At 42.5% G+C, this 25509-nt stretch overlaps 1 protein-coding gene across 2 annotated transcripts in view; it reads right to left on the reverse strand.

Annotated features, from left to right (window-relative positions):
• The window catches only part of LOC129820775 (amyloid-beta A4 protein-like), a 68559-nt gene extending 47761 nt beyond the window's left edge, over nt 1–20798 (reverse strand). Inside the window, exons 1-3 of one of the 2 annotated variants that reach the window (XM_055877731.1) lie at nt 20499–20798; nt 2942–3109; nt 1283–1424 (exon numbers count right to left, since the gene is read on the reverse strand). In XM_055877731.1, the coding sequence (XP_055733706.1) occupies nt 1283–1424; nt 2942–3109; nt 20499–20558 (370 nt within the window). In that variant the 5' untranslated portion in view covers nt 20559–20798. The remainder of the gene's footprint in view (nt 1–1282; nt 1425–2941; nt 3110–20498) is intronic. The other variant, XM_055877732.1, reaches the window with a different exon arrangement.
• Nucleotides 20799–25509: the final 4711 nt, after the last annotated feature.

Here is a 25509-nt window from a genome sequence, read left to right on the forward strand (position 1 = left end):
TTCCCCCCTCATCAATCTACACAAAATACACCATAATGACAAAGCAAAAACAGATTTTTAGATTTTTTTTGTGCAAATATTATTATTTTTTTTACTGAAATTTCACATTTACATAAGTATTCAGACCCTTTACTCAGCACGTTGTTGAAGCACCGTCGGCAGCGATTACGGCCTTGAGTCTTCTTGGGTATGACGCTACAAGCATGGCACACCTACAGAACCAGTCAAAAGTTTGGACACCTACTCATTCAAGGGTTTTTCTTTGTTTTTTACTATTTCCTACATTGTAGAATAATAGTGAAAACATAAAAACTATGAAATCATCATAACCAAAGAAGTGTTAAATATATCAAAATCTATTTAATGATGACAGCTTTGCACACTTGGCATTCTCTCAACCAGATTCATGAGGTAGTCACCTGGAATGCATTTCAAATCAACAGGAGTGCCTTGTTAAAAGTTAATTTGTGAAATTTCTTTCCTTCTTAATGCTTTTGAGCCAATTTTTGGTTCCAACCGCAGTGTCTTTGTGAGACGCAAAGGTGAACAGATGATCTCTGCATGTGTGGTTCCTACCGTGAAGCATGGACGAGGAAGTGTGATGGTGCTTTGCTGGTGACACGGTCTGTGATTTATTTAGAATTCAAGGCACACTTAACCAGCATGGCTACCACAGCATTCTGCAGAAATGGTACCCTTCCCCAGATCTGTGCCTTGACACAATCCTGTCTCAGAGCTCTACGGACAATTCCTTTGGCTTGGTTTTTGCTCTGACATGCACTGTCAACTGTCGGACCTAATATAAACAGGTGTGTGCATTTCCTAATCATGTCCAATCAATTGAATTTACCACAGGTGGACTCCAATCAAGTTGTAGAAACATCTCAAGGATGATCAATGGAAACAGGATGCACATTAGCTTTATTTGGAGTCTCATAGCAAACGGTCCGAATACTTATGTAAATAAGGTACCTGTTTTTTAATAGATTTGAAAAAAAAATCAAACAACCTGTTTTCGCTTTGTCATTGTTGGGTATTATGTGTCGATTCATGAGGATTTGTATTTATTTAATCCATTTTAGACTAAGGCTGTAACGTAACAAAATGTGGAAAAAGTCAAGGGGTCTGAATACTTTCCGAAGACACTGTATGTATTATGTTGTGTGTAATGACCAGTAATTACTATTTTGTATACAGCGTTACTGTTGGTCTAAGCCAGTTTTCCCCTCAAGGACATTAAACTTTATGCTATCCTATACACACACACACACACACAACTTACCCAGGCAGCGGTAGGGCACCACGATGTGTGTGTGACTGCTACACTCCTTGCGTCCCTTCTTGCGTCCCTTCTTGCACCAGCTCTGAATGCTGACTGGCTGGTTGGCCTCCACCACGTTAGTGATCTGGAGCTCAGGGTACACCTGGGGGAAGGAGCAGGCTTTAATGAATGTACTTCACACAGTCGTTTTCTATGGGTTTAATATTCCAGACATTTACCTCAGACCTCCCCCTTTCCTATCGCTTCCCTTGTTACTTTTTCTCTCCCTAATCTCATTCTGTTCCCACCCCTCCATCATCCCACTCCTTTCCCCCCGCTCTCCTACCACTCGCTTTTTTCTCTCCCAGCTCTCCCTCCCTCCCACCTATCCCTCCCTCTCCTCAACGCCCCTCCCTCCCTCGCCTCCCACCTCCCTCACTCCTTCGCCTCCCACCTCTCCCACCTCTCCATCCCTCCCACCTCTCCTGCCCTCCCATCTACCCCTTTCCTTCCTTCCCTCCCCCTCTTTCTCTCTCACCCAACCCACCCTCTCTCTCTCTCACCCAACCCACCCTCTCTCTCTCTCACCCAACCCACCCTCTCTCTCTCTCACCCAACCCACCCTCTCTCTCTCTCACCCAACCCACCCTCTCTCTCTCTCACCCAACCCACCCTCTCTCTCTCTCACCCAACCCACCCTCTCTCTCTCTCACCCAACCCACCCTCTCTCTCTCTCACCCAACCCACCCTCTCTCTCTCTCACCCAACCCACCCTCTCTCTCTCTCACCCAACCCACCCTCTCTCTCTCTCACCCAACCCACCCTCTCTCTCTCTCACCCAACCCACCCTCTCTCTCTCTCACCCAACCCACCCTCTCTCTCTCTCACCCAACCCACCCTCTCTCTCTCTCACCCAACCCACCCTCTCTCTCTCTCACCCAACCCACCCTCTCTCTCTCTCTCACACAACCCACCCTCTCTCTCTCTCTCACCCAACCCACCCTCTCTCTCTCTCACCCAACCCACCCTCTCTCTCTCTCACCCAACCCACCCTCTCTCTCTCTCACCCAACCCACCCTCTCTCTCTCACCCAACCCACCCTCTCTCTCTCACCCAACCCACCCTCTCTCTCTCACCCAACCCACCCTCTCTCTCTCACCCAACCCACCCTCTCTCTCTCACCCAACCCACCCTCTCTCTCTCACCCAACCCACCCTCTCTCACCCAATCCACCCTCTCCCACCTAATCCACCCTCTCCCACCTAATCCACCCTCTCCCACCTAATCCACCCTCTCCCACCTAATCCACCCTCTCCCACCTAATCCACCCTCTCCCACCTAATCCACCCTCTCCCACCTAATCCACCCTCTCCCACCTAATCCACCCTCTCTCACCTAATCCACCCTCTCCCACCTAATCCACCCTCTCCCACCTAATCCACCCTCTCCCACCTAATCCACCCTCTCCCACCTAATCCACCCTCTCCCACCTAATCCACCCTCTCCCACCTAATCCACCCTCTCCCACCTAATCCACCCTCTCCCACCTAATCCACCCTCTCCCACCTAATCCACCCTCTCCCACCTAATCCACCCTCTCCCACCTAATCCACCCTCTCCCACCATCATCTGATGCCTCTTCCACCTATCCCTCCCTCTAATCTCCCCCTCTCCTCCTACCTCCTGGCAGTACTGCAGGATGCCCTCCTTGGTTCCGATACAGCTCTTGGTGCCGAAGGGATCCGACTCCCACTTGCCACTCTGAACATTGACATGCATGTTGAATTTCCCACAGAACATGGCTACCTGGGGCTCTGCCAGCAGACCCACCGAGTCATCAGAAGGCACCTGCAGTGAAGGAGGAGTGCAGAGGGAGTCAAATCACTGTAAATAAATGTTTAAAAATGTTATTTGCAGTTGAAGTGCACTCAAAATCTAAACCAGCGGTCAAAATACACATCTACCCTCCCCCGCTCGCCTTCACTCTTTCCAACAAAGTTGAACGCAAAGCATTCTGGGGTCATTGTTTTTCCCCACTCTTTTTGTTCCGTGATACAATGGGAGGAAGTTTCATTATAGCTGGCCGTCTGGCGCACGTCGGAAAAGAAGGATGCCGCAAACTAACAAAACAGAAGCCAGTTGCCATTCTGCTGGTAAATGGCCTGTGAAAAGGAAAACACAACGATCCATTCCCTAGATTGATGATACTCATTAAAAAAACTAGGCCCTAGTTATTTCTGCAGCCTGTAGTGTAGCAGTTAATGATAAATTACCACACAAACTTGGACGTATGTGCTATATCTTTTCTCCCCATATTCATGGTTTCCATTTTGTATGCAACACATGTGTTATAGATGGACACATACAGTGCCTTCAGGAAAGTTCAGACCCCTTGACTTTTTCCACATTTTGTTAGGTTACAACCTTTTTCTAATATTGATTAAACAGTTTTTTTTTTTTTAAGTTAACAGATTTTACATCTACATAAGTATTCCGACCCTTTACTCAGTACTTGGTTGAAGCACCTTTGGCAACAATTACAGATTGAGTCTTCTTGGGTATGACGCTACAAGCTTAGTACACCTGTATTTTGGGGATTCTCCCATTCTTCTCTGCAGATCCTCTTTAAGACCGGGCTCTGCCTGGGCCACTCAAGGACATTCAGAGACTTGTCCTGAAGCCACTTCTGTGCTGTCTTGGCTGTGAGCTTAGGCTCATTGTCCTGTTGGGAGGTGAACCGTCGCCCCCAGTCGGAGGTCCTGAGAGCTCTGGAGCAGGTTTTCCATCAAGGATCTCTGTACTTTTCTCCGTTCATCTTTGCCTTGATCTTGACTAGTCTCCCAGTCCCTGATGCTGAAAAACATCCCCACAGCATGATGCTGCCACCACCATGCCTCACCGTAAGGATGGTGCCAGGATTCCTCAAGACGTGACGCTTGGCATTCAGGCCAAAGAGCTCAATCTTGGTTTCATCAGACCCGAGAATATTGTTCCTCATGGTCTGAGAGTCTTTAGGTGCCTTTTGGAAAACTCCAAGCGGGCTGTCATGTGCTTTTACTGAGGAATGGCTTCAGTTTGGCCACTCTACGATAAAGGCTTGATTGGTGGAGTGCCACAGAGATTGATGTCCTTCTCAAAGGTTCTCCCATCTCCACAGAGGAACTCTGTCAGAGTGACCATCTGGTTCTTGGTCACCTCCCTGACCAAGGCCCTTCTCCCCCGATTGCTAAGGCGGACAGCTCTAGGAAGAGTCTTGGTGGTTCCAAACTTCTTCCATTTAAGAATGATGAGGCCACTGTTTTCTGGGGGACCTTCAATGCTGCAGAAATGTTGGTACCCTTCCCCAGATATGTGCCTCGACACAATCCTGTCTCTGAGCTCTACGGACAATTCCTTCGACCTAATGGCTTGGTTTTTGCTCTGACATGTACTGTCAATTGTGGGACCTTATATAGACAGGTGTGTGTTTCCAAATCATGTCCAATCAATTGAATTTACCACATGTGGATTCCAATCAAGTTGTAGAAACATCAAGGATGATCAATGGATACAGGATGCACCTGAGCTCAATTTCAAGTCTCATAGCAAAGGATCTGAATACTTATGTCTAAGGTATATGTTTTTATTTAGAATAAATTAGCAAATATTTCTAAAAACCTGTTTCGCTTAGTCATTATGGGGTATTGTGTGTAGATTGCAATTTAATTTTTTTAATCCATTTTAGAATAAGACTAACGTAACATGTGGGAAAAGTGTGGGAAAAGTCAAGGGATCTGAATACTTTCCGAAGGCACTGTATGTTGCCCTTTAATTTCTTATAGCAGCAGTGAAGAAACAAGCATTTTTCAATAGATGCTATTAATGTGTCTGACCCAACACCCTCTGGAATTCAGGGAGTCTGGTTTGCGCTCACAAGGTGCTTGTTTTGTTATAGCCTACCTTAGGGCTGACCCCATTTAGTCAACTGGTCGATTGTTTGGTCAACCAAGATTTGTTCAGTCGAGTAGTGGCAAATATATATTTTAATTATGGAACACAAGACACCTGTCTGATTCACACCTGTCTGAGTTGACTAATCTATTGTGGAGGTTGTGAAGATGGCACACCTGTTAAGGGTTTGTACTGGAGGCAAAGTCACGTGCAGGAGAGCAGAGTGAAGTGAACAGGCACACTTTTTATTCCGGTCCAACGAAAGCACAAAGTACATAAATGTGCGTAAACACGGAACATAGACAGAAAGTATGGCGCGTAACAATACCCACATAACATAAATACAATTTCACACAAAGATATGAAGGGGAACAGAGGACTAAATACATGCAGTGTGATTAGGGACTGAAACCCAGGTGTGTATGGAACAAGACAAAACAAATGGAAATATGAAAAATGGAGCGTCGATGGCTAGAAAGCAGGTGACGTCGATCCCCGCCCGAACAAGGAGAGGAGCCGACTTCGGCGGAAGTCGTGACAACACCAGTAACACATTTACCGTTAATTACCATTTCTCATCTACAATGTTGGTTTGGTTACGGTCATTTCTGTTAATGCATTCAATATATTATTACAGTCTTCCCTATGTCATTGTAGGAGTGGACATGTTTGCAGAGCGCACAACCTAGGTGACACTTCAGGAAAGAGTTTTGGTTTATTTCATTCCATGTTTATTTTTGGTTTATTTAATTCCAATTTATTCATTGTCTTTTGTTTAGAGCGCTCCTGTCAATCTTGAGTAAGGACACGCACCGGATTACACATAGAACTAGGCCTAGGCTTCTGAAAGTAAGTAAAATAAGTCTATTTAAAAACAATGACAATAGTTCCTCAACGTAGCCGATTTGAAAACTCTTTCCAGCACTCTCTCTTTCCATAACCACTCAGTATGTAAGGGGAAAACATGTATTTTCTGATCAGGTGGAAATGTCATAAAAAAGGCATACCTGATTACTTACTATCACTTGCGCAAATAGCCTACAGCTGTGTCTGTCTGTCCGGAGCTCACAGGCCCAGGGAACACTGGGGCCTAGAATATTTTATACAATGTTGCAAGTTTGCTAGCACCAGCTTCAAGCTGGACCCAAGTTAAAAGTTATTATTTGTAGGCTTTATGTAGGCAAATGTTTCACATATTGGAAATGGCAATAGATGTTACTTTTAGATTTATATCATTTTAACTTAGATAGAATTTTGATGAATCATATGACATTGATTTTGAGATACGAAGACTTTATTATAAATGAAATGAAGCTGTTCTAAGAAAAGGTGCATATGAAAATCAGAACTGGCACGCAGATCAGTAGAAATGGTACCATAACGTGGCACTCCAAATGGAAAAGGTTGTCGACCACTGGTGTAGCCTATTACCTACCGGCAACTTCAGGAGATTAAAGGCAGAATCTGTGAAGACCAGCAGCATCGGGCAGGCTATATTCTGGTTAGCCTATATTGATCTCTGGCTCCCTCTTTAGTAATTTGTGTCTCTTAATTTGTAATTGCAGTGCTTAAAGCTTCAGGCAAAGTAGCCGACATATAGTTGATTTTATTCAAACACAGGGTGTGTCTATATTTGGAAAAATACACATGATTGTTCAAAAGAACCACCGACTCTCGATCAAACAATATTTCGTTTTTTTGTCGGGGACAGTCCTTGCCTACCTGCAGAGAAGCTCTTTGACACTGCTGGTTAATTATGTCTTTGTCTAGTTTATTTGTGTTTAATTGTAAGGGGCCCTCGAGGAACATGGCTGACATGAAGAACACAAATATGAACCATAGTTATCATCCATTAAGGAGCCTGAATGGATGTTGATATTATGAGGTGGTAGTGGGATGCCAGAACCAACTTATGCGATGGGGAGAGGACTACAGCATTTCCAAGATGGTGTCAACAGCAACGATGTTGGTATGGCAACGGAAAGGGAGACAGCATCAGCCGGGTTGCAGGTGTTGGTGCCTTCTAGAATCTTAATTCACCACCTGGTCATCAGGAGTGAAGACACTCACCATAGATTCACTAGGCCTGAGTCAGCAGATTCACTAGGCCTGAGCCAGTACACTGAACTAGGTTAAGGTGCTGGTTGATGCAGGAGTTGCCATTCATGGGAAAATCCACCTAAAATATATATTTTGTCATTTCTTTAATTAGTCCACTGTTCATACAGTCCCAACATTTCTCAAGATATTGGACTTTCATGCATTTCGTCTCATTTGTCACATCTTCAAGATGATGCGTTTTACATCATATTATGCATTTCGCATCATCATGATGATGTGGCAAGTGACACTGCTTATGGAGTGGATTTTTCCCTTAAGCACAGATCTAGAATCAGATACCCTCCCTGAATCCACCAATCGTCAGCTAGGGCTGTCCTGGTTCCACAGGCTTCCTCAGGCTGTGCCGATCTCTGAACAATTTGTTGATAGAGAAGGAATCCCTGTAACATTAGTGGGAACGGGACAGAGAGAGTACATGCAACTGTACCATTGACCATGATCAGCCACAGACCAGCCTGGTTTTGGTCACTCAACATTACACAGTATGTGACATGCAAGCAGTAAAACAATCCCAAGAAAAGTCCTTGTTATTGAGGGGGTCAGTTGTAACAGGAGTAACAACAGAAATCCCATTCCACATGATTAGGACCTTGGGAGTGCCTGTTATGCTTAGGGAAAAAGGAAGCTTGTGTTTATGTAGCTTGTCTTGTTCCAACCATGCCAGGATTTGATACCTGCCACTGGCTGATTAGCACTCTGGTACCAACCATAGCCTACCATGGGACTAGAGCAAGCTAGCTAGCTAGGTGACAGACAGTTGACTTCAGGTCCCTCCATCTCCGGGAAGATGACATCCCAAGGAGAGGCTGCACATAGCAGAGTAAGTACCACCTTCCCTGAGAGGAAATGACGTGGCATGTGATGGCGTGGTGGGCACGACTCGTCCAATGAACCTTAAAATCTGCGAAATTGGGGCCTCCCGGGTGGCGCAGTGGTCTAGGGCACTGCATCGCAGGGCTAACTGCGCCACCAGAGTCTCTGGGTTCGCCCCCAGGCTCTGTCGCAGCCGGCCGCGACCGGGAGGTCCGTGGGGCGACGCACAATTGGGCTAGCGTCGTCCGGGTTAGGGAGGGTTTGGCCGGTAGGGATTTCCTTGTCTCATCGCGCTCCAGCGACTCCTGTGGCGGGCTGGGCGCAGTGCGCGCTAGCCAAGGGGGCCAGGTGCACGGTGTTTCCTCCGACACATTGGTGCGGCTGGCTTCCGGGTTGGAGGCGCGCTGTGTTAAAGAAGCAGTGCGGCTTGGTTGGGTTGTGCCTTGGAGGACGCATGGCTTTCGACCTTCGTCTCTCCCGAGCCCGTACGGGAGTTGTAGCGATGAGACAAGATAGTAATTACTAGCGATTGGATACCACGAAAATTGGGGAGAAAAGGGGATAAAATGTATTTTTAAAAAAAATAAAAAAAAATCTGCGAAATTAGCCTATAACTAATTACACTACGGATAACAGAAAACGTTGAACTTTTTATAGATTGTCAATTCGATATGCTTGAACAGCAAATCAAAGTGACCAAGAGAGATTATTTATCCTTCCAAACAATCAAACATAACAATGGAAGAGGATGCGGCTACAACAATGTCCAAAAAGGACAGTGCATTGACGGCAAGCATGTACATACAGCCTCAACAGCTTGATCTATTACCCGGAGTAATGGAGGACATCGAGGCCCTCAAGGTAGGAATGGATAACAGCAACAAATTAATGGGAGAAATAAGGACTGAAAACAAAAGTTTGAAAGCGACATTAGACTCCCTACAATCAACGACGAAACTCCTGAGTGATAACACTAAAATAAAAGTGGAGCTACTTGACCTAAAAATGCAGAAGCATGACAAATAGTCATAAAATGAGTGAAAGAGAATGCAAATGAAGAAAAGGTGAAGGATTTTACTAAACAATCTTAAAAATGGCCAACAAACAGGTGGATAAGATTGATTTCCAAAGGGTGCATCGTTTTGGCCAAAGGGTTCCCCAGAAACCCTGACCCATTCTTGCGAGACTCTCGCATTACAAGATGAAGGTGGCCGTGTTGTAAAGGGGTAGGGAGTTGAAGGGCATACCATTCTCTATCAACGAAAAACTCCCCCATGAAATAATAAAAGAGACAACGCATCCTTTATCCCATTTTCAAAAGACAGAGCAGAGAAACAGAATGTGCACTTAGTATTGGATAAGCTGTACATGAACAACCAGCTCTTCAGGGAATCAAAGGTTACAATGTGTCGACCTCTAGTAAAAACGGTTGTTTTTTACTTTTTTGGCTCCATCAGGCTACTAGGCCGCAAACAATCCGTAAAGGGCAAGGTGCCATTACAGTAGGGCTGTCCCTGACAAAAAAAAATATTGATCGACCGAGAGTCGTCTGTTCTTTTGACCAATCGATTGGTCAACATTTTTTAAAATGTGTATTTTTCCATATATAGACACCCTATGCTCAAATAAAATCAACTATACTGAACAAAAATAAAAACTCAACATGCAACAGTTTCAAAGATTTTACTGAGTTACAGTTCATAGAAGGAAATCAGTACATTTAAATAAATTCATTCGGCCTTAATTAATCTATGGATTTCACATGACTGGGTTGGCATAGGTCTACCCACTGGGGAATCAGGCCCAGCCAATCAGATTTTTTTCCCCACAAAAAGGGCTTTATTACAGATAGAAATACTCCTCGGAAATAGGGCACAAATAGACCCATTTATAGGTCTACATTTGCACTCAGGCCAGGTAGCCTAGGCCTAGTTCTATGCGTGATCAGGTGCGTTTCCTTACTTAAGATTGTCTTTTGTTTGGAGCGCTCCTGTCAATGAATAAATTGACAACTCGTAAATGGAATTAAATAAATCTAAACTTTTTTCACAAGTGTCACCTAGGTTGCAAACAACATGCCAACTCCTACAATGAAAACAGTAAGACTGTAATAATAATAATACATTGAATGCATTAACAAAATTACAGTAACCAAACAAACGTAGATTAGAAATGATCGGAATGAATGGTAAAATGTACTCCTGGTGATACTGCTATGCCATACCCGCTGCCTCCGCAATGGATTAGTCCACTAACACAGGTGTCCCGTGTGCCATAATTGTCCCAAGGTGCTGGACAATTTTGATCTTATTTGTTTTGTCTACGCTCTAGTTCTCCCTCCACACCTTTTCCACGTTTTGTAACAGCGTTGGAATAGTGACCCTGGTGCAAAAGGGGATGTCCTGGAATCACATTTTATAAAGACCTAAAGTTACAATATACAACAAATCACTATAATTACAATTTCTACCTTATATGTGTTATTATTATTATTCCCTATTTTCCTTTAGTGTCAAGGGCAATTATACATTAGGATTATGTATTATTTTCAAGGGTGTTGGGATGTATAAAATCAGATACCCATCAGTTATTGCAGGTTCCTCAAATTATATTTTCAATGCTAGAATATCAACAAGGATGAAAATTGACAAAATCTTTTCAATTTATTAATCTCTTTTTACTGAAATTCTGATCTAATGAAATGAAGGAATGTCTTTCCTCTATTGTGATTGTAGGGATGTGAATTAGTGAGCCTATAATTTTCAGCAGAATTTGGCTTTCCTTTGTTGTATTTGACAACTGCCAACTTGCAAAGTGAGCCAATAATGAGCAGCTGTATATGGATATTTGTGCATCACTGTTTTTATGACAGTAATGAGGATATCATTATTTATTAGTAGTAGTAGATTATGTTCTACATTTTGCTGTTGTCTGGGTATTTGTTTATTAGGTCTTATTGTCCTCAGTACTACCGAATGTATTTATTTATTTTCATTCACTCCGTTTTTTATTTGTTATGTGGCTAATTCCTAAAGAGGATTCTCCTCTCGTGGTCATGCCATAGGCTTATAGGGTTTATGGCTGGGCGCTTGAGGGGTGGCAGCATTGAAACAAGTTTATGGGACAGTCCCGATTTCTTACCTGGACCATGCCAATCGGCGGTTGAAGGTGTTTTAGGATGCTAAAGGTGTGTTATGGGTACGGGGGTGGTATGACAGTATCAGGGACAACACCCCCTTCTGGGATGGGGGAGGCTTTTGCAAAACAATTGGAGGTTTACTTCGAGTCAGTTGCAGCTGCAGTATGTTTAGCAGTGCATATATTATGGTACAGCTACAAGGGTAGATGTCAGATATTGATACTGGTAGTATTGGTAAGTATGCATCAATTCTACTACTTTTTGGTAGTACGTTTACAGGTAGTACGATACAACTTGTATGTCATCATGGTAAGTGGTGAAATAAGTATACCTATCTATAATTGTAATGGCTTAGCAGATTGTAAAAAAGACCATCAGTCTTTACCTGGCTCAAAGAGAAGGAATACAATATCTATTGTTTACAGGAAACTCACTCTCCAATTACAGATGAGGTTATATGGAAAAAGGACTGGGAGGTAGAAATATATTTCTGTCATGGGCAAAGAAACTCAAAAGGGGTGATCATATTAATTAATAACAATTTTGATCGGAATGTGCAAACTGTCCAAACATCCGAAAAGAAGGTGGATCATTTTAAAACATTCAATTGAACGATAAACAGATGTTGCTAATTAATCTATATGGTCCAAATAATGATGATCCACACTTCTTCTAAATGATATATACTAATCTCTCAAGCTCACAAGCAACAAATGACTATTATTATGGTGGGAGATTAGAATAGTTTTAAGTACCCCAATTGATCATAAATGAAAACACCTTCAAGCAATTTGGGAAATTATGAATATCATGGACACATTAGAACCATTGCATATATGGAGGCTTAAAAATCCAGACTTAGTGAGATATACAGTTGAAGTCGGAAGTTTATACATACACTTAGGTTGGAGTCATTAAAACTTGTTGTTTTCAACCACTCCACAAATTTCATGTAAAACAAACTATAGTTTTGGGAAGTCGGTTAGGACATCTATTTGTGCATGACACGAGTCATTTTTCCAACAATTGTTTACAGACAGATTATTTCACTATATCACAATTCCAGTGGGTCAGAGGTTTGCATACACTAAGTTGACAGTGCCTTTAAACAGCTTGGAAAATTTCAGAAAATTATATCATGGCTTTAGAAGCTCTGATAGGCTAATTGACATATTTTGAGTCAATTGGAGGTGTACCTGTAGATGTATTTCAAGGCCTACCTTCAAACTCAGTGCCTCTTTGCTTGACATCATGGGAAAATCAAAAGAAATCAGCCAAGACATCAGAAAGAAAATTGTAGACGTCCACAAGTCTGCTTCATCCTTGGGAGTAATTTCCAAACGCCTGAAGGTACCACGTTCATCTGTACAAACAATAGTATGCATGTATAAACACCATGGGACCACGCAGCCGTCATACCGCTCAGGAAAGAGACGTGTTCTGTCTCCTAGAGATGAACGTACTTTGGCGTGAAAAGTGCAAATCAATCCCAGAACAACAGCAAAGGACCTTACGAAGATGCTGGAGGAAACAGTTACAAAAGTATCTATATCCACAGTAAAACAAGTCCTATATCGACATAACCTGAAAGGCCGCTCAGCAAGGAAGAAGCCACTGCTCCAAAACCGCCATAAAAAGCCAGACTACGCTTTGCAACTGCACATGGGGACAAAGATCATACTTTCTGGAGAAATGTCCTCTGGTCTGATGAAACAAAAATAGAACTGTTTGACCATAATGACCATCATTATGTTTGGAAGAAAAAGGGGGAGGCTTGCAAGCCAGAGAACACCATCACAACCGTGAAGCACGGGGGTGGCAGTATCATGTTGTGGGGGTGCTTTGCTGAAGGAGGGACTGATGCACTTCACAAAATAGATGCCATCATGAGAAAGTAAAATTATGTGGATATATTGAAGAAACATCAGGAAAGCTTGGTTGCAAATGGGTCTTCCAAAAATGGACAATGACCCCAAGCATACTTCCAAAGTTGTGGTAAAATGGCTTAAGGATAACAAAGTCAAGGTATTTGAGTGGCCATCACAAAGCTCTGACCTCAATCCTATAGAACATTTGTGGGCAGAACTGAAGAAGTGTTTGCGAGCAAGGAAGCCTACAAACCTGACTCAGTTACACCAGCTCTGTCAGGAGGAATGGGCCAAAATTCACCCAACTTATTATGGGAAGCTTGTGGAAGGCTACCAGAAACGTTTGACCCAAGTTAAACAAATTTAAAAAGGGAATGCTACCAAATAATAATTGAGTGTATGTAAACTTCTGAACCACTGGGAATGTGACAAAAGAAATACAAGCAGAACTAAATCACTCTATTATTATTCTGACATTTCACATTCTAAAAATAGTGGTGCTCCTAACTGACCTAAAACAGGGAATTTGTACAGGGATTAAATCAGGAATTGTGAAAAACTGAGTTTAAATGTATTTGGCTACGGTGTACGTAAACTTCCGACATCAACTGTACATTGAGGAGGCTTAATCAAGCGAGTCGTCTAGCCTTCACGCTGACACAAAGTAAAAAAATTTAAAAAAGTGAACTTTTGAAAGGGGGCAGAACACAGTCGAACCATCAACTAATTGGCATCCACATTAATGTCCATGTGGGCGAGGATATTGGAAATGTAATCAAAGCCTACTAGATGACGACCTCTTTTTAACCTAGACAAAAGATTCTAAATAACTTTTTCCTGCATAACATACAGTGCATTCAGAATGTATTCAGACCTTGACTTTTTCCACAGTTACGTAACAGTCTTATTCTAAAATTGATTAAGTCGTTTTTCCCCCCTCATCAATCTACACACCATGCCCAATAATAACAAAGCAAAAACAGGTTTTTAGAAATTCTGTAAATGTATTAAAAATAAAACTGAACAATCACATTTACATAACTATTCAGACACTTTACTCAGTACTTTGTTGAAGCACCTTTGGCAGCAATTATAGCCTTGAGTAGTCTTGGGTATAACACTACAAGCTTGGCACACCTGTATTTGGGGAGTTTCTCAGATTGTTCTCTGCAGATCCTCTCAAGCTCTGTCAGGTTGGATGGAGTGTCGCTGCACAGCTATTTTCAGGTCTCTCCAGAGATGTTTGATCAGGTTTAAGTCCAGGCTCTGGCTGGGCCACTCCTGCGTTGTCCAGAAGCCACTCCTGCGTTGTCTTGGCTGTGTGCTTAGGGTCATTGTCCTGTTGGAAGGTGAACCGTCACCCCAGTCTGGAGGTTCTGAGCGCTCTGGAGCAGGTTTTCATCAAGGATCTCGCTGTACTTGGCTCCGTTCATATTTCACCCGATCCTGACTAGTCTCCCAGTCCCTGATGCTGAAAAACATTCCCACAGCATGATGCTGCTACCACCATGCTTCACCGTAGGAATGGTGCCAGGTTTCCTCAAGAGGTGGTGCTTGGCATTCAGGCCAAAGAGTTCAATCTTGGTTTCATCAGACCAGAGAATCTTGTTTCTCATGGTCTGAAAGTCCTTTAGGCAAACTCCAAGCGGGCTGTCATGTGCCTTTTACTGAGGAGTGGATTCGTCTGGCCACCCTACTATAAAAGGCCTGATTGGTGGAGTGCTGCAGAGATGGTTGTCCTTCTGGAAGGTTCTCCAATCTCCACAGAGGAACTCTGGAGCTCTGTCGAAGTGACCATCAGGTTCTTGGTCACCTCCCTGACCAATTCCTTCGACCTCATGGCTTGGTTTTTACTATGACATGCAATGTCAACTGTAGACCTTAAATACACAGGTGTGTGCCTTTCCAAATCATCTCCAATCAATTGAATTTACCACAGGTGGACTCCAATCAAGTTGTAGAAACATCAAGGATGATCAATGGAAACAAGATGCACCTGACCTCAATTTCGAGTCTCATAGCAAAGGGTCTGAATTGTTATGTAAATAAGGTATCTATTTTTATAGAATAAAATGTGCAAAAATGTTGCTTAGTCATTATGGGGTATCTGAGAACGGTGCCGAAGGAGATCGATGCCGTTTTACAATCCCGTAACCAATTGTGCATGTTTTTTTGCGTTATTTGTAACTTATTTTGTACATAATGTTTCTGCCACCGTGTCTTATGAACGAAAAGAGCTTATAGATATCAAGACAACGATTACTCACCCCGTACTGGAGGAATACTTGTTCTTCAATGAGTCGGACGGGAAGGATTTACTTCAGACGCCCGACAACGCCCTCATCCCCGTAATTCAAATGAGAAAGAGACGGAGATATCGAGGACGAAGGTCCGGGTGCCTTGTAAGTATCCGTTGCCGAGAGGGTAATCTACCATCGGTCCTACTAGCCAACTTACAATCGATAATAAAATAGACGAACTACAATCACATATATCCTACCAACGGGACATTCAAAACTGTAATATCTTATGTTTCACCGAGTCGTGGCTGAACGACGACTAACATACAGCTGGCGGGTTTTAAGCTTTTTCGGCAGGATAGAACAGCGGCCTCTGGTAAGACAAGGGGTGGCGGTCTATGTATATTTGTAAACAACAGCTTGTGCATGAAATCTAAGAAAGTCTCAAGTTTTGCTCGCCTGAGGTAGAGTATCTCATGATAAGCTGTAGACCACACTATTTACCAAGAGAGTTTTTATCTGTATTTTTCATAGCTGCCTATATACCACCACGAACCAATGCTGGCACTAAGACCACACTCAATGAACTGTATACGGCCATAAGCAAACAGGAAAAGACTCTTCCAAAGGCGGGGCTCCTAGTGGCCGGGGACTTTAATGCAAGGAAACTGAAATCCATTTTTGCCACCTTTACTCCACACACAGAGACATGTACAAAGCTCTCCCTCGCCCTTTATTTGGCAAATCTGACCATAATTCTATCCTTCTGATTCCTGCTTACAAGCTAAAACTAAAGCAGGAAGCACCAGTAACTCAGACAATAAGAAAGTGGTCAGATTTTTATTTTTCTTCATAAAAATAATATAATAATTCACCTTTATTTAACCAGGTTGACCAGTGGAGAAAAAGTTCTCATTTACAACTGCGACCTGGCCAAGATAAAGCAAAGCAGTGCGACAAAAACAGAGTTACACATGGAATAAACAAACGTAACACAATAGAAAAACACACAGTCAATAACACAATAGAAAAATCTATGTACAGTGTGTGCAAATGTAGCAAAATTAGGGAGGTAAGGCAATAAATAGGCCATAGTGGCGAAACAATTACAATTTAGCATTAACACTGGAGTGATAAATGTGCAGATGATGATGTGCAAGTAGAGATACTGGGGTGCAAAATAGCAACAACAAAAAATAATATGGGGATGAGGTAGTTGGGTGTGCTATTTACAGATGGGCTGTGTACAGTGATCGGTAAGCTGCTCTGACAGCTGATGCTTAAAGTTAGAAAGGGAGATATAGGTCTCCAGCTTCAGTGATTTTTGCAATTCGTTCCAGTCATTGGCAGCAGAGAACTGGAAGGAAAGGCGGCTAAAGGAAGTGTTGGCTTTGGGGATGACCAGTGAAATATACCTGCTGGAGCGCATGCTACAGGTGGGTGTTGCTATGGTGACCAGTGAGCTGAGGTAAGGCGGGGCTTTACCTAGCAAAGACTTATAGATGACCTGGAGCCAGTGGGTTTGGTGACGAATATGTAGCGAGAGCCAGCCAATGTTAAACAAGGTTGGAATGTAAATCAATGAAATGGGGTATTAGTCTACTCTGTGACACCCACAGAACACAACTGTGAAGAGTTTACGCAAATATTAGCGTTGTAGCTGTTATCGCGAGACTGTGACATCACCTCCCCAGTCAACCTATTGTGTGTATTGACATTCATATTGCACTGTACAGTTTTACCTAAGGATTGGGGATCAATGAAATGAGATAACAGTCTACTCAAAACCCAATATATTTTTTCCCAACGTCCTTCTCAGAGTTTTCAGACTCCAAAACATCCACTCAGTATTGATTTTCCTCAGGAATAGTGTCAATACACACAGGTTGACAATAAATGTGGCTCAATTCACAGTTGTTTCAGAGTCCCGCAATAAGAGCTACGACGCTAATCTTCTCTGGGTGTCACTGTGTAGACTGATACCCCATGTCATTGATCCACATGTAAGGCTGTACAGTGAAATAAGTATGCCCTCAACGCAATTCTAAAGTATTATACATCCAGTGTGATTTCAGATTTGTCAAATTAACAAATTATTGTCTTTAGTTGATTTCATATAACATTCCAACCTCATTTAGCATGATCTATTCAATTATAGCATAATGCTACTATTTGTATTAATTTGCTTCACTGTCAAAGACATACTTTTATTTTGAAGGCTAACCGCAAAGTCCACTACTGTGGCTAATCCTTATTGTGGCTAGCTTCACATAGATGGGTCCGACCACCATTAATCAAATAAGAACTGTCTTATGAATTCGGGTTATTTTAGATGATGACATCTAGCTAACTATAGCTACTGAAACAGATTATGTCGTTTTGCTATGTTTTTGGGGAAGAACATTGTTTGCATCCATGAGCTAGCTAGCTCTTTTTATGACCAGCACTGTAGGTGTGCGAGACAACTACAGTCCCTGGTAATGGGGATGTATGTAAATGCCAACAAAATAACTTTGTGGTCAGTGTGTGTTTGTGTAACCTTTACGTAATTAGGCAAGTCAGAACAAATTCTTATTTAGAATGACGGCCAAACCCGGACAACGCTGGGCCAATTGTGCGCCGCCATATGGGACTTCCGGTCACGGCCGGTTGTGACACAGCCTGGGATCGAACCGCAGGCTGTAGTGATGCAGTGCCTTAGACCGCTGCGCCACTCGGGAGGCCAGATTGGGGTTTTATTTGTGATGTTGCTAATGATTAGGCTACTTGGTCTGGCCAAGTAAAATGTGCCTACAGTTGTGCTTTTCTTTCTCTATCAGTTACAGGTACACAAAACAAACAGACATATGTACGAACACACACATACACACTGCAACCAAAGTAGACCATTATTTCCCTAAACACCTTCAAAATTATATAAAGATAAGAAAAAATAATAAGTTTAAAGTTATGTTCCTAATAGAGCAGCTGTCAAACAGAGACTTGCCCATGTCTTTTAGCATGTCGGGGTTGACCGACTGTTCTGGTATGCACACTTTGTTTACTAGTTTACAGTGCAATTATCCGGTTGGTTTTATGCTTACAGTCAAGGCACCAAGGAATGGCGTAAAACAGTCTAGATGCAACATAAGCTACTACTATCGACCCAGGCCCATTTTGAGGCTTTACTCACGAATATAGACAATTTGATGCTGTGTCATAACTCTTAAATCGAATAATGCACTGTTAAAAACAGCAACCTCCTCAGTGGCGTCTAGCCACCGTGTATCTCAGCACTGCAGCACTGACGCCATCTTGCTTGTGTCAAGCTTCACTGTTTTTCATTCTCCACTCCACATAACCCACCAGCATCCACTGGCCGGTTATGTAGCAAATGCAACATTGTATCATGTTAATGTGTTCAATAAGTATCCATATGCACAGCAGTCCCATATTTCCTTGTATCAGAAAAGCAACAATGTATCCTCACTCTCAAAAGGAGTAGGCTAACACAAACTGATTTATAGACTAAATTAAACCCTGCTATGTGAATCTAACATAGAGATTTGAAAGTGGGTCACAGCATTTGTAGTAACCCAGTGAGAAAAATTATGTTGAAAAGACGTTGAAATCGAATCCAACATACAAAGATTATAAACGGGTAGATTTTTGGCTCTGAGCGAAAGATGAAACAACGTCGTTTCTGGACGTTGAAAATACGCATTTACTGTACTGAACTATTACTCTGCTATGCTCTACTGTACTGTGCTGTCCAAACTTGTGAAACAAATCTATTGTTGTCAGAACCAAATCATAAATGTCTATGTTTGGGACAAATCGAAGCCGGTCTGGGCCAGACGTCTGTGGACATTGAACACATTTTTACAACTTTTCAATGTCCATGGACATCAGGTGTCGGACGTGCTCACTGGGAGGCCCTGCGCTAGTTAAGGCTAAAGTGTAAATACCCAAAGGATGTAACCTGTAGGTCCTTCATTTGATGTTGATAAGCAGATAGCCTATCATTGCAATAGAATGGCATTTTCATGGTTCATTGCGACTTTAATGGTAGGTTAATTTTAGGCACCGATTTTTGGGGGGGATAAGGATATCCCCATTGATAAGCCATGGGTTGCAGCGTCGCTTGCAGTTGAACCGGTTGACCACCTTAAAATTATAGACTGCTTTATGGTCCTTAGGCCTAATTATGTCGTTTATCAGGTCTAAACGCGTGTCTAGCCTAATCTGTTCAATATTCCTGAAAAGGATCACACACCCTTGAAAAATACAAAATGCGGGGTGTATTCATTAGTCAGATTCCGTTGCAAAACATTTTGCAAAGGAATTTTTTACTCCAAACGGAAAACGTTTTGCAACGGAAGCTATACTTCTATTGGACAAAATCTGGTATGTCCCTCCCCGTTTTTTTTTACTCTGTTTGCTTCCTAGAGTAAATGGTAAATTGTTTCCGTTGCGAAACGTTTTGTAACAGACGAAACGTTTTGCAACGGAATCAAACTAATTAATACACGCCAGCATACGTTTACCACCATTGAAACAACGCAATCCCACAATATAGCTAGGCCCTATCATTTTCGCATATAGGCTAAATGAGTAGTCTGTCAGTAGAGAAACAGACCAATACTTTAGTTTGTCATTCCAGGTCCCTGTAATCTAGTGCCAAACTGTCAAGCCAGTGTCGTTGACAACGGTAGGGCAATTATAGGCCTAAAAATAAATATTGAATGTTTTTGCTTTACGCATTTGGATATTCCACTCCATAGCTAGTTAAGGCTACGAGAATGATAAAAACAAGCTATTCTCGACACTACTACGCAGGCTGCAATTAGCAGAAAGATGGAGTGGTTGGAACAAGATGAGAAATGTAGCCTAGTAATCGCATTAAAACCTATGGTGTTTAACGTATAGTGTCTTAAAAATATTGTAGGATTTTGTAATTTAGTAACATTTCTTTCTGCCTCCAAATGCAATCTTGATTCACCGTGGGTCTGAATTCCGTTATTTTCACTCCTCCTGCCTTCAGTTCACCCTTATCCTCCGCTGCTACAGGGACGGGAACTAGCTTATGGAGGTTCGTGCTTTTCCCGATACACGAAGAACGCTGACCTGTTCTCCCCTTTTCTTACCTCAGATGCCAGCGTCAAGGTCGCAACCCATAACAGCAGAAATGCCGTTCGCTCGCCCATGCCGTTGACCCTAAATCAGTTTTGTCCAATATCTGGAAAATATTCCGATAAATCCGATGCTCTATCCCGTTCCCGTGCACTCCCGGTTGGCGATGGCGTGTTTAATGATGGAAAGCGAGAACGAGGCTGGCCAGCTTCCCCAAAGCCTGTCACCTGACCGGGCCAATAGTGTGTGATTGCGGCCGGAGAGAATAGGCTAGCCTATGGGAAGAAACTTGAGGGAGGCAGGACTGCAGCCAGCTCCGATTGTGGGATATAGGCCGAAAGGTGAGCAGATGTTTAACACACCTAGTCATACACTTAATAGAGAAAGATCTCTTTCCCACCCTCTGTCTCCTACAAACATGAAGGTTTCCTCATGTTTAATCTGCTCTCATTCATTCTTTGTTTACGAAATGTCCCTATAGGCTAGTTCTGATGATACACACACACACAAAGATATACATACCACTAAAAGCTAATTTCACAATCATAAAAGAATTAGGCAATCCCAAAATGCAGCAGTTTTTAACGCAATATCAAATCATTATATATATATTTTAATTGTTTAATTTAACCTTTATTTAACTAGGCAAGTCAGTTAAGGACAAATTATTATTTACAATGACAGCCTATTTCTGGGTAACATTTAATATTAAGTACCTTACTGTTATTTTTTTTCAATTAAAATTGTCAAAAATGAACAGAGATACTTTTGTGTATATAGTGTATGTGGACACCACTTCAAATTAGTGGATTTGGCTATTTCAGCCATACCCTTTGCTGAGAGGTGTATAAAATTGAGCGCACAACCATGCCGTTTCCATAGACAAACATTGGCAGGAGAATGGCCTTACTGAAGGGCTCAGGGACTTTCAACGTGGCACCGTCATAGGATGACACCTTTCTAACAAGTCAGTTAGTCAAATATCTGCCCTGCTAGAGCTGCCCTGGTCTACTGAAAGTGCTGTTATTGTTAAGTGGAGTCTAGCAGCAACAACGGCTCAGCCACAAAGTGGTAGGCCACACAAGCTCACAGAACGGAACCACTGAGTGCTGAATTGCGTAGCGCATAAAAATCGTCTGTCCTCAGTTGCAACACTCACTACCGAGTTCCAAACTGCCTCTGGAAGCAACTTCAGAACAAGAACTGTTCGTCGTGAGCTTCATGAAATGGGTTTCCATGGCCGAGCAGGCGCACACAAGCCTAAGATCACCATACGCGTGCAATGCCACGTGTCAGCTGGAGTGGTGTAAAGCACAACACCACTGGATTCTGGAGCAGTGGAAACGCATTCTCTGGAGTGATTCATCACGCTTCATCATCTGGCAGTCCGAAAGACAAATCTGGGTTTGGCTGATGCAGGAGAACGCTACCTGCCCCAATGCTTAGTGCCAACTGTAAAGTTTGGTGGAGGAGGAATAATGGTCTGGGGCTATTTTTCATGGTTCGGGCTAGGCCCCTTATTTCCAATGAAGGGAAATATTAAAGCTATAGCATACAATGACATTCTACGATTCTGTGCTTCCAAACTTTGTGGCAACAGTTTGGGGCTGGCCCTTTTCCTGTTTCAGCATGACAATGCCCCCGTGCACAAAGCACGGTATGGAATAACTTGACTGGCCTGCATAGTGCCATGACCTCAACCCCATCAGACACTTTTGGGATGAATTGGAACGCCGACTGCGAGCCAGGCCTAATCACCCAACATCAGCGCCCGACCTCACTAATGTTCGTGGCTGAATGGAAGCAAGTCCCCGCAGCAATGTTCTAACATCTAGTGGAAAGCCCCCCTTTTCTGCCATCTGGGAAGGACCAACTCCATATTAATGCCCATGATTTTGGAATGAGATATTCAACAAGCAGGTGACCAAATACTTTTAGTCATATAGTGTAGCTTCTTAGCAAAGAGCAATTTCACAAGCAATAACTTTGCTAGGACTGTCTATAAGTGGTCTGAGTAAGGGGCCTAATTGGATGAGCCTAATGGGAGAGATATATAATGTGAAAACTAGCTGTTATTGGCAGAGAAGTTTGAAATTATTTTTGCTATTGGTCTATTAATTTATACAGCCAGGTGATGTCGCCAGGCAGGCCAAAACTCCATCCCACCAAAACAGGCTGAAATTTGACAGTCTATTCAAACAGTTCTTGCACGAAAACAGCATTATCGTCATTTTCACAATTACACAGTATAATTCCAACCTCAGTCTGAAAATATATAACACAGGAAAATCACTTTTTGACGTAATGTATTTTATTATTCCAGAGAAACGTGTGAATCTGAAAATAACTGATCTGAAACTGTTTGTTTACCTTACTTTTTAGCCTCACAGTGGCCAGATGGACAGAGGAGAGGTTCCTTCTGCCAAAGAAATCAAATTGTATTTGTCACATGCGCCAAATACCGTGAAATGCTTACTTACAGTAGCTTGCAAAAGTATTCACTCCCCTTGGCATTTTTCCCATTTTGTTGCCTTATAACCTGGAATTAAAATAGATTTGGGGGGTTTTGTATCATTTGATTTATACAACATGCCTACCACTTTGAAGATGCAAAATATTTTTGGGAGTGAAACAAACAAGAAATAACACAAAAAACAGAACTTGAGCTTGCATAACTATTCACCCCCCAAAGTCAATACTTTGTAGAGCCACCTTTTGTAGCAATTACAGCTGCAAGTCTCTTGGGGTATGTCTCTATAAGCTTGGCACATCTAGCCACTGGGATTTTTGCCCATTCTTCAAGGCAAAACTGATCTAGCTCCTTCAAGTTGGATGGGTTCCGCTGGTGTACAGCAATCTTTAAGTCATACCACAGATTCTCAATTGGATTGAGGTCTGGGCTTTGACTAGGCCATTCCAAGACATTTAAATGTTTCCCCTTAAACCACTCGAGTGTTGCTTTATCAGTGTGCTTAGGGTCATTGTCCTGCTGGAAGGTGAATCTAAGTCCCAGTCTCAAATCTCTGGAAGACTGAAACAGGTTCCCTCAAGAATTTCCCTGTATTTAGCGCCATCCATCACTCCTTCAATTCTGACCAGTTTCCATGTCCCTGCCGATGAAAAACATCCCCACAGCATGATGCTGTCACTGTGGGGATAGGGTTCTCGGGGTGATGAGAGGTGTTGGGTTTGCGCTAGACATAGCATTTTCCTTGATGGCCAAAAAGCTACATTTTAGTCTCATCTGACCAGAGTACCTCCTTCCATATGTTTGGGGAGTCTCCCACATGCCTTTTGGCGAACACCAAACGTGTTGGCTTATTTTCTTCTGGCCACTCTTCCGTAAACCCCAGCTCTGTGGAGTGTACGGCTTAAAGTGGTCCTATGGACAGATACTCCAATCTCTGCTGTGGAGCTTTGCAGCTCCTTCAGGGTTATCTTTGTTCTCTTTGTTGCATGTCTGATTAATGCCCTCCTTGCCTGGTCTGTGTGTTTTGGTGGGCATGCCTCTCTTGGCACGTTTGTTGTGGTGTCATATTCTTTCCATTTTTTAATAATAGATTTAATGTTGCTCCATGGGATGTTCAAAGTTTCTGATATTTTTTTATAACCCAACCCTGATCTGTACTTCTGCACAACTTTGTCCCTGACCTGTTTGGAGAGCTCCTTGGTCTTCATGGTGCCCCTTGCTTAGTGGTGTTGCAGACTCTGGGGCCTTTCGGAACAGGTGTATATATACTGAGATCATGTGACACTTAAATAAATTCCACCTGTGTGCAATCTAACTAATTATGTGACTTCTGAAGGCAATTGGTTGCACCAGATCTTATTTAGGGGCTTCATAGCAAAGAGGGTGAATACATATGCATGCACCACTTTCACATTTTACATTTTTTTGAATTTTTTGAAACAAGTTGTTTTTTTTAATTTCACTTCACCAATTTGGACCATTTTGTGTTAGTACATTACATGAAATCCAAATAAAATTCAATTTAAATTACAGGTTGTAATGCAACAAAATAGGAAAAACACCAAGGGGGATGAATACTTTTGCAAGGCACTGTACAAGTCCTTAACCAACAATGTAGTTAAGAAGAATAAGAGATAAGAAAATATTGATTCAATAAACAAAAGTTTTTTTTTTAAGTAACAATAAAATTAAAATAACAAGGCAATATACAGGGAGTACCTGTACCGAGTCAATGTGTGGGGGTACAGGTTAGTCGAGGTAATTGAGGTAATATGTACATGTAGGTAGGGGTAAAGTGACTATGCATAGATAATAAACAGCAAGTAGCAGCAGTGTAAAAAAAAAAGGGGGGGTCAAGGCAAATAGTCTGGGTAGCCATTTGATTAATTGTTCAGCAGTCTTATAGCTTGGGGGTAGAAGCTGTTAAGGAGCCTTTTGGACCTAGATTTAGTGCTCCGGTACCGCTTGCCTTGCAGTAGCAGAGAGAACATACTATGACTAGGGTGGCAAGGGTCTTTGACAATTTTTTGGGCCTTCCTCTAACACCGCCTGGTATTGAGGTCCTAAATGGCAGGAAGTGATGTACTCTGTAGTGCTCTTCAGTCGGAAAGTTAACAAGAATATGTGATCCATTTGACAGGAGGAATATAATGGTCAATATCAACTTAATTAGGTATAATACAACTTTATGTGTTATTTAATTTAAAATCGGATTTTAAAGGAAAATATAGTGTTTTGTTTGAACACTGTCCCAAGCAATGGTTCTATAATCCTGAGTTTTGGTTCTGGGTTGAGGCAATGTTGACCTTTCTGATGTAGATGTACTGCCCTCTGGTGGCATGTGCTTTAAGGCTCATTTCTGCCAGTGCAAGTATTACTGTACCAATTTATTAGGCTCATGAGCAAAAGACAAGGATGTCTGGGTGGCCGATGGAGTTGATGTAGGCTATTCCATTAGATTCCACAGTTATACTGCCAGATACATTTGAAAACGAAGAGATTAACACCTGCAGCATCTCTAGCTATAGCCAACGAAAACGATATGAGGGGAAAAC

Source organism: Salvelinus fontinalis, chromosome 23 (genome assembly GCF_029448725.1).
Source record: "Salvelinus fontinalis isolate EN_2023a chromosome 23, ASM2944872v1, whole genome shotgun sequence".
NCBI classification, from domain to species: Eukaryota; Metazoa; Chordata; class Actinopteri; order Salmoniformes; family Salmonidae; genus Salvelinus; species Salvelinus fontinalis.